The sequence below is a fragment of the Varroa destructor genome, unplaced genomic scaffold (genome assembly GCF_002443255.2).
Source record: "Varroa destructor unplaced genomic scaffold, Vdes_3.0 BEIS01000004.1, whole genome shotgun sequence".
In the NCBI taxonomy this organism is placed as follows: Eukaryota; Metazoa; Arthropoda; class Arachnida; order Mesostigmata; family Varroidae; genus Varroa; species Varroa destructor.
Window position 1 is genome coordinate 45529251 of NW_019211457.1, and position 15310 is coordinate 45544560.

Here is a 15310-nt window from a genome sequence, read left to right on the forward strand (position 1 = left end):
CTCAATTAAATAGGTATTGCTATATTATTGCATCGGAGCCCAACTGCAATCATCTTGATCTTTGTTTTCTATAAGTGAGAGAAATTAGAATCAATTCGCAGCAATTTCGGTCTGATAAATTTTTCCTTAACATTTTGTGGAGACAAAACCACATACTTGGTTGGGTTTAAAATTTGGCGCCGAATTTCACCCTCTCCATCGGGCTTGTTTGTGTTTGCATGCCAATCGATTGCTAAATCCCGCGCTTGACGTTGGAAACAAGAAGCGTAGAGTTCATATTCGATTTTGCGGGCATAAATTGAGTCCTGCAGATTCTGGCATCTGTGTAATGCACTACTAAACTACTTTTATTATTATTATTGTTTTAAATTGCCAGGTCTACTAGAATCGGTTAATTGTATAGTGCTAATTGTGTTAGGCGTTCAATAAGTATCTCTATTTTAATATAGTGATCTGTTTCCATGACGTAAGTATGACATACATATGCTGAAAACCAATCTTCGTCGCCAGATTTGTTGACCCTTATCGATTGAGTGGGCTTGTTATAATTAGGAAAAGAAAGAAGACACTTCCGTTGTAAATGGCATTCATGGATTTCAACTGATAATTTTTAAAGATAAATACCTAACTAAATACAAGTATGTACCTCTGTAGAACTGAGAATTAACCTGTTTGAACTGAGAATAAGCCTGTATTGGCGTATTTAAGTAAAGTTTATCACGAAGCGGATGCAATTATGTGAGATAATAATAATATAGCAATTCATTCAATTTTCTTCTATAATTATTTAAGAAAGTGTTTTCAGGCTAGGGGAGGCCCTTTGCTGTTTGACGAAAACCAACCAGGACACAGTTTTAGCTGATGCATCCCAAAAGACGGGTCATTTCTTATTGCAATGCACACATACTACAGAAAGCATCCGTGCTTGAATGCGATTCTTTAAAGATTTTACTTTTGACACCCTTACCAGAATAACATCTCCGTCATCGCGCTTCGCTTATAATTCGTACGATGATGGATAACATGATCACGTAACAGCTTTACTTACATATATTCTCCGCTACATTAACGAACCGCAGTCAAATCATCCACAAGAATTATAACTTCCTTTGTCTTTGGATAGAAACAACCTGTTTTCTCTTACCATATTATTCGATGCATTTCTTTCAGTGGACTGTCGTCGCAGCCGTTTATCCCTGCGGGATCAAAGAATTCCCATCATGTAAGCTATCCGACAAATCGTCATATCTTAGGTGTATGGTATGTGTTGAACATTTTGATAAACTCACCATTGCTTGTGTCGTAATTCAAGATATCATTTACCTGTCTTATGTGCATGTAGCGAATGTACAGTGACGAGAATTGAGAACTACATCTGTCGTTACGGTCCGCGACCTAAGCAAAACGCAAATGGACAGGCGCGACACACTTCTTTTTTGCTGCTCCAACTATCCTAACAGCACCTAGGTTGCTATAAAATTAATATCAGTTGTAACCTAGACTTGCGTATTAATAATAAAAAACGTTGCATAGTGCATAGATAATGATTTATTAGAGGAAGCCATATATGTGGTTTAGCTTGTAATAACGTCTATACTGTAGAATTTTATATAAATATGTTCAAACGTTGTAACAACGAATAGAGTGACATGGAAAACAGTCGAACTACTTTAAAAACTTAAACCATTAAGTTTCAAGATCGCTCCGGCGCAAGGCTGTCCCACTGGAACAAACGTTTAATGCAAGACAATTTCTTTTTGCTGACTAATTGCTGCATTTGTAACTATGTGGGTTCGTCGTAGGCAAGCACTAAAATGGCGAAGAAAAGTTCGGCGGCGGGTGTTGTCGAAGAGGAACGTCGAAAGACGATCGACCGTGGAGGCGATCGGCTCTTAGGGTCAACAAGTGACTATTTAAGTGCCTCGAGTAGGCGTGTCACTCCGAATGTTCTCGTGCAACCAGGTGGGCTTTGCTTAAATGAATAGTGTTTTTGGCATTCGGATGGGTAGCTAACTCTATGTTACAGGTGGAGTTCGAGAAAATGCGGTTTTATCCGCTTAGTATATTGGCTCATAGTGAGCCCTTCGCATGGAATGTTCACCTGATCTCTTTATGGTCATTTTATGTACCAGCATATAAAAATCTACTCAACAGAAGGAATCTGCTTGAGGTAAGATCTTGAGATCGAGACGTCTCACGAGCTTTCCTGTCTTTTGCGTAGTATTTGCCGTCTATATGTCGCCTTCCAATTCTTGCCCACTCCTCACCATTCTAGAGTCGCTGCGTTTTCAAGATGAGTCCACAATGGACGCCATCCTTCTGCTGGGTCAGTCCGTTAAAGCTGTGTACTTTTTATTGTCACGTGCGGCTCGTTATGCATCGCTCCCTTCGGTCCTTTCCGCGTCTTCAGATTAAGAGTCAGTCGGCCAGTTGTGATTGTGGGAATTCTGCTGTTATGTTAATTGATATTACAATTCAAAGGTGTTGAAAGTAAGGAAGGTGAAAGCTGAGCCAACGAGGGCCGACGCGGGCTCTCTTCGCCACATACCTAGACGTGTACAATGGTATTTACCTAATTGGGTAGTACGTGTAATGTAATATATGCTAACTGGCTAAAACATGTGTCTCCGTTGAGTCGAAGGAAAAAGTTATGTTGATTCTCCTTGGCGAACAGAACAAACTGCCAGCGGGATATGAATGATTGGATCCTTCGTAGACACAGAAACGCTCTTTTGTATAACCAACTGGCGCATCTACTGTCAAGCCGTTCGAATTCCCTTGAAATGTAGAATTTATTTAGAAGATGTGCACCGGTCGTTTGACGCTTTATGCACGAAGAATGAACCTAATTTGCTTTGCTTATATCCGATACCGGCATTTGCTTGTTGAAGGTTCGATGTCTTCTTCGCGATGTTCGTTGGATCAAAGCAATATGGTCCAAGCGCAGGATCGTCTACAACTCATAACATGCGAGGTTGATAACATGGCCGCCAAATTAAAATCCGTTCAAGAGGTTCTGGATACAGCTAAGGACGATCTCTCACAGCTGCGCTCACTTGTATCCCAACTCGAACGCTTAAGTGGATCAAAAAACGTGGAAAACGCCGAACTTAAATGCACGCTTCTCAAGACCTACATTGAGGGACTTAATGAGAGTGTAAAAACTATGGTGAGTTAAACTAAATTAGAATTTACTACTTGTATTTTCACATTCGTTTTTGTCGCGGTAGTTCAACTTCTTAAAAACGTATTCCGCGAGATATGGTTTTGCCCATGCCTATATATATATAAAAAAAAAAGAGCTATATAAAATGTTCGATTTCAGCCGCCAAAATGGGAGTACGACCCCAATAAATGGGCGAAGTTTGGGACGTTGGGCTCAATGGCAGTCAGCTACCGTAGAATCTGATATTCAATATCTTGTCACTTATAAGATATTGGAAGTGAAAAAACATTTGCCCCAAATCTAGAAAACATAGGTACATAATTATGATTAGTGTATAACGGTGTCTTATATATTGTGTTATTGAAGCGGTTATACTATTTTCAGAATATTTTCTATACATAAACCATTAAACTTCCGTGAGCCTTTTTTACGTAAAGTTAAACCCATTTAAAAGCAGTTCTCATGAAGTCTATTGTTAAGCATTTTGAGCGTCATATTTACCTAGCTTAGTTGTAACAAAAGCCAAGGTCTCACACCTCGCTTCCTTTGATAAATTAAGTCAAAAAAGAGGTTAACTAGATGGAACATCTATATTTTGTATCGCGCTTTACATTAGATGCTGGTGTAAGTTTATTCTGGTAGATGGACCGAAACTATTTTGGCACTAACTTGACATTGCTGTTTTATCATATTGTTAAGAAGAAATAACATTTTTTTCACATCTATAACGTATAAAGTTTCAAATAATACAAATGTTGATTTAGGTGACATCAGAGTATACTATATAAAATTATGCTGCGTAGCCATATCTGTTGCGGAATCTTATGAGGTGAAGACTTCCTTGGCGAATGGAAGAAATAAAAGGCAAATTGGTAATCTTTACTAAGCTATATCGAGCATACATACCGAGTCTGCTTTGCGCCTAATATCTTAAAAGGGTGCTAAAGAGCTTCGCTATGGCATCTTAATTTTGTTGCGTCAGCACATGGTTATTGCTTTGTGAATATAGATTGTGATTTGGCTTACTCACAAAATGACATCTGTTTGGATGTTCCTCATACGTTTATTACGTAACATGTATCCACAGAAACAAAATGCTTTGGACCGACCCGAACACCGTTCAGAGGGAAGGTATTCCTGTATGAATAGATGAGCGATCGAGGAATACTAGATAAGGCTTAATTGGACGCGGTCACTAATATTATGCATGAAAACATGACTAAATTTCCACTAAGCTTAACAATCATGACACTGTATGTTATTAATAGGATTTTCTCTTCGGTAAACATTATGTTCAGGATTACAAATGGATAAAGTAATCTTTGTGACAACGAGATATCGGCCAGCGATAGGGATCACGAAATTCGTGTTATGTTCACCGAATGCGAAAACGGTGAACACTGCTTTTGTGAAAAAGGGGCTTCCTCGATGCTGTACTAGTCCTCAATATTGAATTGTTACCGTAAAGACTTTCTAATGCCGTCTCGCCCTTTAGACGAAGACGGATAGTCATAAATATGCTGTCTCATTAGCGAACTTACGGAATTGGGGGGCGCCTTCAAGCTTTTTAAACATTTCGACGATTAAGTTAGGATGCCACGGTATTTGCATACATACCCTTATCTTGTATGGATCGGCAAAAACTAAGTATTTAAAACAATTGCTAAATTTTTTTTCAGCCACACTACTACCCATCCAAGACAATGTTCGTCGAGGCTATTATGGCACTTAAAGAAGCACTCTCCTGTCACAAATATGTCAACGTAGTGGACGGCGAAAAATCTCAGCTACTTCGAGATCACGAAAGACTGCGAAACGAAATGCGTCTGGTAGCTGAAGAAAATGAAAAGCTTAAAAGGTAAAGCAAACATACTGAAAGTTTCGAGCAAAAGTTACCTGGCCTTTCAGTACACGTTGTAAATAGACAACTGCAGCCGCGCTCTGCAAGCCCGCCCTAGGGTAGTCTCTATAATTCAATATTATGTTCCGCTGGAAAGATTATATTTTGATTCCATGTTGAGCCCAAGAAAATACCTCTTAAAACAAAATCCTCTCTCATTTCTACATAAATCGTGCACAATAGAAACATGACGAGTTTCTGTCTAAAAGTTAGTGGCGCTCCTCTGAAAAGTACTACTAAGATCTCTGGGGTCTTAAGACTAGTTAACCTGCCGTCGGGGCTTTTCATTTACTTATAATGGATACGATGAGTACTAAGATATGCAAATGTATTCCAGGAGACATCATAAGGACAAAAAGACCATCTCTGAACTAATGGAGCGAATTGGTTCGTCGGCTCGATTTTCTCAAGAACACTTGGGCGCTATTGGCAGTAGCCCAAAGGTTTGCACGACATCGTCGCCGCACACGTTTGGTGCCTTAACGACTAATCTCGGACTAACGAACCATCACAGCCAGAGTGGAACCACCCATCCAGATGGGCGTACACTGCAACCTAGTATAGTCGCTGTCAGCCATCGGGAAGAAGATCTCAGGCTAATCGAGATGCTTCGTCAAGTTAAAGCCCTACTTCAGACGACCGGCAGTGGTGATGCCGAGCAGCTGAGTAAACGTAGCCAAGACGAAAATAGCAGCAATAACCATAAAGATTACGACAATATTCTGAGGCGTTTGCGAGAAGTAAGAACTAGAAAATGACCCTTTTAGTCGAGTAGTGCTGGTTTTAATGTGTAGCTATTCATTTAGGCAAACCTATGGATTTAAATATATATATTATAAGGTTATAAAACGCTTTAAGATGGGTAGTTTAGGGTCAAAGAGCAATTATACGTTTTTTTTTGTTTAGTTTGAAAACTAATATTATTTGGATAGTCATAAATTATTTGGGCATTCTGTCTTTAAGAGAATTTTGGAGAAGCTCGGTGGGTCAAAATAGCTACTTCTACATTTCTGTCTATTGCAATTTTACAATTAAGAAATATTCAATTATTTTATAATTACACGTTTTGCGTAGTGCACGCTGTGTAGATACCGATAGGTTCTTGAAATATATTGCTTCGGTACATTGTCAGTGCACTAATGCTATCAGTCTAACTTCTCTCTGGTTATTAAGCCCGTGAGCTCATCAATTTTTGTCGCATATCAACACGCTACTTAACAAATCACTATCCGCATGCTACCGCTTGTAAATTCACAAGGAATCGTTCTGCTTGCCAACGGCTACACATTCGAACTTTAAACTAGTAGCGATGTCGGTTCCTTTCGTGTGTGACTCCTTTTTTTTCGTGTAATGCACATACGTATCCAGTTTCCTTTGTGACACCGTGCACATAGCAGTATAGGTGGACACAGCGTACCCTAGAGGACAATCAGTATCATCGTATTGTAATGCAAGATATGGTAATTTTTAAGAAAAGTCTAATAAATCGCAACTTAACTGACATGTTGATGGAGTCTTCAGAATTTTATGCGCGACTTTGTACATTCCCGTAAAATGCAGCAAATGGCGTAAATGTCATCTAAGTAACACCAGAATTAGAATTACGTTTACCCGTAGTCAAAAAAGTCTCTCTCTCTCTCAAAAATCTCATCTGATTCTTAACCATGATATGTGATAATTTTCATCGACGAGTACTTGAGAGCGGAGATCACACCAAACCGATTTTTCAAAATGAAGAGTGGTGAAGATTTTCATTTGCATTTTATCCCCGTCAGTGTTACATGCACACCTTCAAGGGGATAGGCATTGAAAAAGAGCAATGCATGCACGAGTCCTGTGAGCTATTTCATTTGCACGCCATCAATGACGCGTTTACAATGGCATTCGTCAATAGCTTCTGATTTCATGCTGGGTACAACTCAAACCAGTACTGACACAATGGCCGCCGCCATTCGGCCGGAGGTGGCCTTTCTCATAGTACAAGCTAAGCCCGTCTGGTAACCTGCGGACGCATTACGCATGGAAAAATTTCAAGTCTAGTGGACAAACGTATGAGTTGGAAAATGCTGGTGAAACCTAGACGTTTACTCCGACCAACAAGGATCCTCCTTTTAGACTTGGTCAAGACAGGATAGATAGCGTGATTAAATTATTAATTGATTCAAGATTGAAAATAACACCAGGTTCCTATATATATTTGTTCATACCCAGGCGGTAAAGTCTGACCGATCGTCTGAAGCTCAGCATCGTTCTCGGGATGACGACGTCCTCGCTATGGACAGCTACCTTCGCATCTTCGAAAAGAACATCTCTCTCATTGAGCAGGAACTCAACAGCACCAATCTTAATAACAATAATACCGGCATGAGCAACAATACGAATGTGCAGACGCAACCCGAGGCAGGCTGCACTGGTAGCAGTGAATGCATAGACCGGTGACGCCATATAAAAATTCAACCACCCCTCAGCTGTATTGGTTCCACAGGAAAACGCAATATCTAAAGGACCAGTTAGTGTTAATTGTAGAAGTTTTAAAAAAAGCCTAGTGCTTATTGAAAAGATTTCCCAAAATCCGACATGACCGGGTCTCGTTACGGGGAAGTCACGTAACGCGGTCATATCTGTTGTGCCGTAGTTTATCGACCCTTTCCGTACATATAAGGCTTGCATGTATTTGACAATAATAATAGATGCATATCGTATTTGTAATATTTTTCTTTTCATTTTACTTTCTGAAATCAGCGTATAGTCATTTGGCATTGTTCGTGCATTTTGTAGAAACAGGTACATATATATACACATGTTTCATAATGATTTCCTGTATATATATATATATATATGAAACCATTATGTCAGTCCAGTGCTACCTGTCCTGTCGCAGTAGGAGTATACACTGTCACTGCAACAGTGTTTTCTACGGCACTCGTGCCGGGTGCCGTGAGAATCGATAAAGCTCTGAATAATAATAGGATGACATCAGTCGATCACCTGTCCGGATCGATAGCTTAAATGGTTTTAAATGTTAGTGACTATTGTTATTGTGCGGCTCTACGCATTGGGCAACACGTCGGGTCGGTAATGTTCAGTCAGAACATTTTAGTTATATATATTTTCTAGTCAAAAAGAATACATTTTTTCCACTCAAAAAGAACATCTTAGATACATTGTTCCAGTCAAAAAGAACATCTTGGGAAAAAAAACTAGTGAAGTATCGTCATTGATTTTTTACAACATTTGCTCAACAAAATTTAACGCTAACACGATTTCATAGCTTACTCCTACGGCGTCGCGTAACGGACGGGTCTTTCGTAGCCTTGTTTTCTGTTTTGTCATAAGTACTAGATATAGAGGACCGATAGTCATTTTTCGTAGAATATAATGGTAGCCTTTATTTGACACTGCATTAAAAACTTCAATGCCCAAACTTCCGTGGTTCAGTGGTGTCTAAATATTTGAAACCGCGATGGGCTGTATCAGCCTAGATTGAAATGAATATGCTAACTAAGTTAGACAACTACGATTGCATTTACAAATTTACACAGAGTTATTCACGCGTAGATAGCTATAAAAATACATTGTGACAGTATAAGGTCACAAAAAATAGATGTATACAATCTCAGTATTTAGTTGCCACTGCTTTACATAAATAATCGTCGATTGCTCCTAGAAAGTGAACCGCTGCAAAGCGCGCCCAGTCAGTGATGAGAAAGTTATGTAAACACTATTTGGATCTGGCCTGTTCTAAATTATTTATCTATTTATATATCTAAAATATTATAAAAACTGTAAATTTATTTCATGCAAGAGGTAATCATCGAGACGTACGAGACAAAACAAACATAACATTATTTTTTTTTGCTGTTTTACTTCAAGAAACTATTTAGCATAAATGTAATTAGACAATAATATATGTACTATATAGTGCATTTTACATACGTAAAAAATGTACTGTATTGTATACTTTTGTTACCTCAAATGGTTTGGAAATCCCACGTATAGTTTGGCATCAAAGGTGTCTAATGATATTAAGCAAATAAGACTTGGCAACAAATTAGTCGATTTCATGAATCTTGTGTTACTTTCTTTGCCTACATATATGACGATATATGTTTAGCGTGCTGTTTTAGCCTTTTGCTTCCACAAAGGATTTGCCGGAAACTTAAACCGACGGTAAGATTAACACTAGTCGGTTGAAAAACAAACAAAAAGCGCAAATCATATTTCGAAAATATACTGGTAATACTTCATAAGTATTAGGTGATCAGTAGTATTTTTGAAGAAAAATAAAAATAAGTCGCGTGTCTTTTTTTCTTGATCGTTAGTTTGCAGTAAAGGACTAGTCCTTTCGAACTTTAAAAAATTAGATGAAACTTTTCGTATCCGAATATATTAGTCTCCATATATATTAAGTCTATAAACGGTCTAATTATTGTGCATTTACAACAAATTACCATGTTGGCACTGACTCTCAACAAGTTTTTTCGGCTGTTATTGCATTAATCCTTGTCATTGTACATAATGTCCCGAGAAGTAATTTTAGTCGAGAACAAAAAATATAGATATAAATTTTAATGCGCTTTTTTAAGATTAGCGTTGCTTTGTGCAGTATGACATATGGTAGCCGCGAATAGCTCCCATAATAATCTTATAGTAGGTCTCCGTAATAACAACATTCCCATCTTTCATTGTAGTTGATCAGCACTTGACAATAGAAATTCTACATGTTGATCAAATTGTTGTCAGAGTAAGAGCAAGTTCATTGACACACCAATTGCATCCCGTTTCCTTGTCTAAGCTTTCAACCGGCCAACCACTGGCAAACTGCTTTCACAAAATTTTATTTGTGACCGAAATCCTTTGTCTGTCTTATTTGTCACTCATTAAAATATATTTGTTGGCCCTTGAAGACATATCGTGGTACAACCCTGGCCCATTTAAAACTCGGCAGGTCTGTAGGCACAGTTTGATCACAGCTCAGCACAGAATTTACTCAGATACTCCGGGATGGGAGCATACATCATTTGACAAACCGTCATACGCTATCATTATTGTCGCCAAACCTGAACGAGATAAGGTTGAATATGAACCTCCACAGCTGTTGGCTCTTTCTATAAAAACGAGGTAAATTTGCCTTAGGTGGCAGGCTGTTGGGAAATTCTCCGAATTTACTTAAATCATTTCCTGATTTACGCGACGATCGCTACGGGTAGTTGTTGTGTTATCTGTAAGAATTGGCATTTCGTTGGGGAGCGAAAGTAGTAGGTCAATAATACAATGAGGTTTAAATGGCACTTCGTTTACTTCGCTCGAGATTTGTATTTTTACATTGGTATTTGTATTTGCTTCCATCTATAATTGTTTCCTCTACAAGAGGTTTATTTATTACCTGGCACGAACCAGTCAGTAGATGGTTTTGAATCTTCTTAACGTTTTGCGTATGCACATTCTTGCGCAAGCTGGACGAAATGCGGCTTTAATGCGTAAAGTGGGATGGGCTTCCGTAAGCTAAGCGGCACCTGACAGTACAACGCGTAGCTATGATGTGCATGCACGGATAAAAAACGCACTCAAGACGGCCAGTTATTGATAACCAATTGCTATATCTGTGGTCAATATCCGTCAACGTCAGACCGGCGTTCTCTGGGACACCTAACCACATTGGCATACTCCTAGTGAAGGTAACTTATAACCTGTAACAGGATGGAAAAAAAAACGAGTAAATCGTCAGTTATAATTTAACACGCTGGTACCAGACAACTAGATAAAATTGACTGAGATAATTAAAACAGGTAGATAAGGCTTATTTAGTTAATTTGAGTCCTGGTTATATTCGGAGCGTTTTCCGCTTCGAATATAACAAGGAGTTAATAAATGTTTTTATTGTAATCGCTTACTTAGAATCGGAAGCGACTTACACTTCGTAAGTGTAACTCAGTGAAACCTATCAACACTGCGAGCCACGCCATACCAATCCATTGTATCATGAGTACGAAGTCCCACATCCGGTCCGTGGAGATGAACCAGAGAAAAATATGCATTAGGGAGTGGGCGTTCGACACTCGCCAAAACCACATGACAATCCACATGAGGGACGAACGCAGAACTTCCTGCTGTTCGTGCGGATTAATACTTGACGATGGTACCTAGGAACGCGTCAAAAAAACGAGATTGAATCTCATATAGTAAACAAACCCTAGTCACGTTATACCAGAAAAACTTGGAAGGACATTAGTGTCGAGTGCGTCTATGTGCTGGAATTGTCCTCAGATCAGTTTGCGCTACATAAACGGCGATCATGATAGTGATTACTTGAAACAAGAAGACTGTAATAGTCTTAGGAAGGTTGCTTACTAAATTAGGCCGTTTCCTAAAAACTAGCGAAAAACCTTGCACGGTCTTATCGTTCTTGTCTCAGTGAATAGTCTCCGCTAACTCGAACCCTACCCGTTACTTCACACATTCCGACACCTTGCCTTTTATGACGATCACCCTTCGGTTCCAATCATATTGTTATCTGTTATTAGAGAACTTAGAGAAGTGTTCGTCTTAGAAGAAAACGTTCAATTTTTCTACGGTTGTACTTAAAACTAAAATGACAGCTTGTCTCTACATTTTCGTTTGTTTTACTCTGAATCTCTCACCTCAAGTATATTGTGATACTCGCTAATGTAATGATCCCAAAAGATGCAACTAACAGCCAATTGCAGACCGAAACAGCCTACGACAATCGCGATACGTCGCGTGGAGAACGGCATATAATTGGCTGGTCGACTCTTATCGTGATCGCCACGGCTCATTGGCAAGTAGATTTTGGTCGATGGCAGCTTCCGTTTCAAGTAGAAAAAACAACCTATTCAAATATTTTACAAGAAGATATACGTAACAAAGATATGTTAAGGTCAGTGGCAATCAAATAAAACTTCTACTACAATGAGGTACTTGAATTTAATGGTATATATATATATATATATATATATATAATTTTGTTAAAAACTTAAGAAAATGCGTCACAACACGAATCAACCCTCTGAGCTATGCTCTACTGTGACAAACGTATATAGAACACCGTTTAATTGGACCACACTAATTTTTTTTCGCGTTAAAAAGGTTACAGCATACTAGGGTGTTCGGCGACTTACCAATGAGGAACACGCTGAAGCCGCAGGCATCAGCGACACCGTCAACTATATAGCCAGAGGTATCACGCAGCGACACGAATGCTGCAATATGCTGTCTTTCTCTAGCTACGAGGCCGTCCAGAGCGTCGAACCACGTCCGAAGACAGAACATGAATATGGCCAATCGATGCATGCTCAGAGAATCACACTGTACAAAAGCGGTAGATATGAGCGGGAAAATCATGAAATAAAGGGCTTTAAAGAGACCGTCAAGTTCGCTACTTATAATGTACAGATATGAAACACTTGGTTACAAAACTAGACACGCACACGAAGCGAAAGATTATCCACGCTTCTGTAGCTTTGGTCTTTTTTTTTTTAGCTCCAAGCCAATTGGGAAATTTGTTGACGGGCTATTCCACCAAATGATCGTTCGTGCGGTCTAAGTGTGGAGTTCTACTCAAGGGGCATTCACTCCTCGGTGTTGGTAGCCCCACAGGACACAATCGCGTTCGATACGAATAGCAGACCATACGAAGATGACTCGACTATCAATATGCTACCATACTATCTACATGATACTATAAAAATAACTGACGCCTCCCTCGTCCCACCCCTATTTATTAGTTGAATGCCGTTTATCGGAAACTCAATCTTTCTCAGCTGCGAGTAGAGGGGGCAAATACTCGAGCACTTGTTAGCCTGTCAAGATTAGTCTGAGGCAATATGTAGTTGCACTCATCGGTAATTGAGCCGACGCTAACAGTTAAGTTGAAGGTCAGTGTGGTGACTATTTTGCAGTGCATGCTAAAGTGTACTTTTGGAACGGACTACTAACAGACTGCGATATCGCGTAGATGCAATCGAACTAATGATACTTCGTCTACAGTTACGGCATAACTTAAATATTGCTTTCTTCAGACAGATCCAATCACAGATACATCGCGATTGATTGCTAAGCCGACTCGGCACTGCCTGCGGCTTCGTGGCCAGACTTGTTGTTTTCCCAGCATCTCATAATTGTTTGCGTATTCCCTCGTGGAAAAGCGCACACGCGTATAGCTTCCTTATAAACTGAACTGAATACTTTCCTGCGTATTGGGAAAGCTTCGCCATTATTTTGTTTCGTGAAAAACGGGTTTACCTTAAAACGAGCAGATCAACTCTAAAAGTTTCACTTTTGTATTTTACTTACAACTAGTCCCGGCCCGATTATCAGATTTGGCCGGCTTTTGTAGTGCTCCCAAACATTATCTTACTGAGATACATCCTTGCTCTTCTCCAGCAAGCCAAACTACAAATCGTATCATGTAGTTAATATGGAACGTTAAACGATTACCGTTATCACCAATGTAGCAGTAGACACATTATATCGATTATCAGAGGCAATCCCTGTTGGGCAATTTGTGTCGCGAAACGATTATCACGTTCATAATTTCACTGATAGAGTTTCGCATCGCCCGATTAAACACGTAAAATTCTATCTAGATTTAACGACTCAACGATTCAACTGCATTTGCATAGCATGAGCGTTACAATGTATCGCACGCCGTCACTGTCGGTACGGACAACCTTATATATTTGGTCATGATTTTGATACTGTCAAGATTAGGACTTCCTCTATGGGAAGTTGATTCGTTTTTTCTCTTAGTATTAGCGTAGCGTCTCAATGTACTCGATAAAAAAAAAAAAAAAAACGTTTCGGGAAATTTATTCTCTGGATTCTATGTTCAGTTGTCAACTAACCATAATAAGTTTGGCAGCAACGCAGGCCGAGAGGAAGCCCATAAACGAGATCATGTTCGGTGTTATGAAGTGGAATACCTTCGCGAAGTCTGTCATTCGGTTGAAGATTTGCGCCAACGGAGTATGAATGTAGTTGTTCACCTGATCCAACATCATCATCTTCACAGACAGACCTACAATACATGTAAATATAGACGAAATAAATAATAACTGAACTATGGAACTAAACAAAATCGCTCTTCGATTTCCCGTTGGGTACTCTACACGCTCCTTAGATTCATAGTGGGTTCAATGCGATGTTCTGTTATGTAAATGCTGATAATGATTCTTGATCAAAATGCTCCTTGCGGTGGTACTTTGGGTGTGTACAACGTATATTATAGATAAGTGAAGACTGCCAGAAAATGTCAGTATATCGCCCGACCTAACCCGTGTTACTGCATCATTAACTTGCGTTGCTATTCCTTTTTCCATTTAGAAAATCTTCATTGTGGTGCTAACCTAAAACAATCTGAAATGAAGCAACATTGATGATACTCTGCCCTTGAAAAGGTGCTTGTTACCGTCAAAATTTCCGATAGATAACTAGCTTCGGAAAGAAATCCTCGATAAAGTTATCTGATTGACCTATGAAAGGCGAGAATAATTTTGGCGGTGCTCCCTTCGAAGTTTGAACCGTTGATGTGTCCGTAATCGGGGATGCGGGTGTCGGTGGAGGTAAGCTCTGTATCCTGTAATAGAGCGCCACATCCATCCATAGGAAGTACATAAGCAGCCCAGTCGTCACCATGATTGTAGTATGGTGCTCTGACATCTTCATCGTGTCGTACACGATACGCGAGGAGATGCTTTCGAAGAAGTTAATATCGTCTTGACGTAGACGTGGATATGAGTGCAGCACCTGGTAATCATTAATTGAAGCAATAGCTTCAATCGTTAGAACACTACCTCGCACTGTCTAAGCCATGATCAGTCGTATTTCCTGAAAACCATTGAAAGAAAAGCAATGAGGATAGTATAATTAAGAATAACAGTAGTCATAATGATGATAATACGACTACATCTACTTAATCCCTAAGCAGGTCGAAAATCGCTCATCGTACCTAGCCTTGCCACCCCCCATTCCACTGTCTTTATTTTGCTACCGTGGCAGACTCGCACGACGAACTTCACAACCCAATCCAAATCCATTAACTGTCGTTTATAGATACAGGTAAGAGGTCTAGAAGCCTTCTTGGCATTCTCTGCCTAGATACTTACTAAAAATGTTATGCCTCAACACACAGTTGTAAGCTTTGGCACCATTTTAGCCATTTTTCATCGAGTAATTTAATAGCTAGCCCACGCATTGTAGCGTACTAGTATGCTGTCTGTTAACGA

General features: G+C 39.5%; 2 protein-coding genes across 22 annotated transcripts in view; one reads left to right on the top strand and one right to left on the bottom strand.

The window, feature by feature from the left end:
• The first annotated feature begins 227 nt into the window (after positions 1-227).
• Positions 228-9130, top strand: LOC111250462 (uncharacterized). 2 transcript variants are annotated; one of them, XM_022805758.2, is made up of 7 exons: positions 228-466; positions 1171-1222; positions 1803-1962; positions 2892-3169; positions 4846-5024; positions 5404-5806; positions 7278-9130. In XM_022805758.2, the coding sequence occupies exons 1-7, from the start codon at positions 462-464 to the stop codon at positions 7503-7505; spliced, it is 1305 nt and encodes a 434-aa protein (XP_022661493.1). In that variant the 5' UTR covers positions 228-461; the 3' UTR covers positions 7506-9130. The 2 variants fall into 2 exon arrangements, with proteins under 2 accessions (XP_022661493.1, XP_022661495.1); XM_022805760.2 differs by having other exon boundaries at positions 237-325.
• The window catches only part of Cpes (Ceramide phosphoethanolamine synthase), a 46172-nt gene continuing 39290 nt past the window's right edge, over positions 8429-15310 (bottom strand). For 15 of the 20 annotated variants that reach the window (XM_086987569.1, XM_022805769.2, XM_086987571.1 and 12 more), the window contains 6 exons: positions 14558-14912; positions 13931-14103; positions 12206-12392; positions 11708-11916; positions 10982-11209; positions 8429-10756 (listed from right to left, as the gene is read on the bottom strand). In XM_086987569.1, coding sequence (XP_086843695.1) covers positions 10736-10756; positions 10982-11209; positions 11708-11916; positions 12206-12392; positions 13931-14103; positions 14558-14750 — 1011 coding nt within the window. In that variant the 5' untranslated portion in view covers positions 14751-14912 and the 3' untranslated portion in view covers positions 8429-10735. Of the gene's footprint in view, positions 10757-10960; positions 11210-11707; positions 11917-12205; positions 12393-13930; positions 14104-14431; positions 14913-15310 lie in introns of those variants that run through there. The other 5 variants (XR_015326765.1, XM_086987572.1, XM_086987570.1 and 2 more) reach the window with 5 other exon arrangements.

Bases quoted from the DNA above. Each gene is read 5' to 3' on its own strand.
- LOC111250462 (XM_022805758.2), top strand. The intron at 3,170-4,845 runs GTGAGTTAAACT...ATTTTTTTTCAG, and splicing joins ATGAGAGTGTAAAAACTATG to CCACACTACTACCCATCCAA. The intron at 5,025-5,403 runs GTAAAGCAAACA...AATGTATTCCAG, and splicing joins GAAAATGAAAAGCTTAAAAG to GAGACATCATAAGGACAAAA.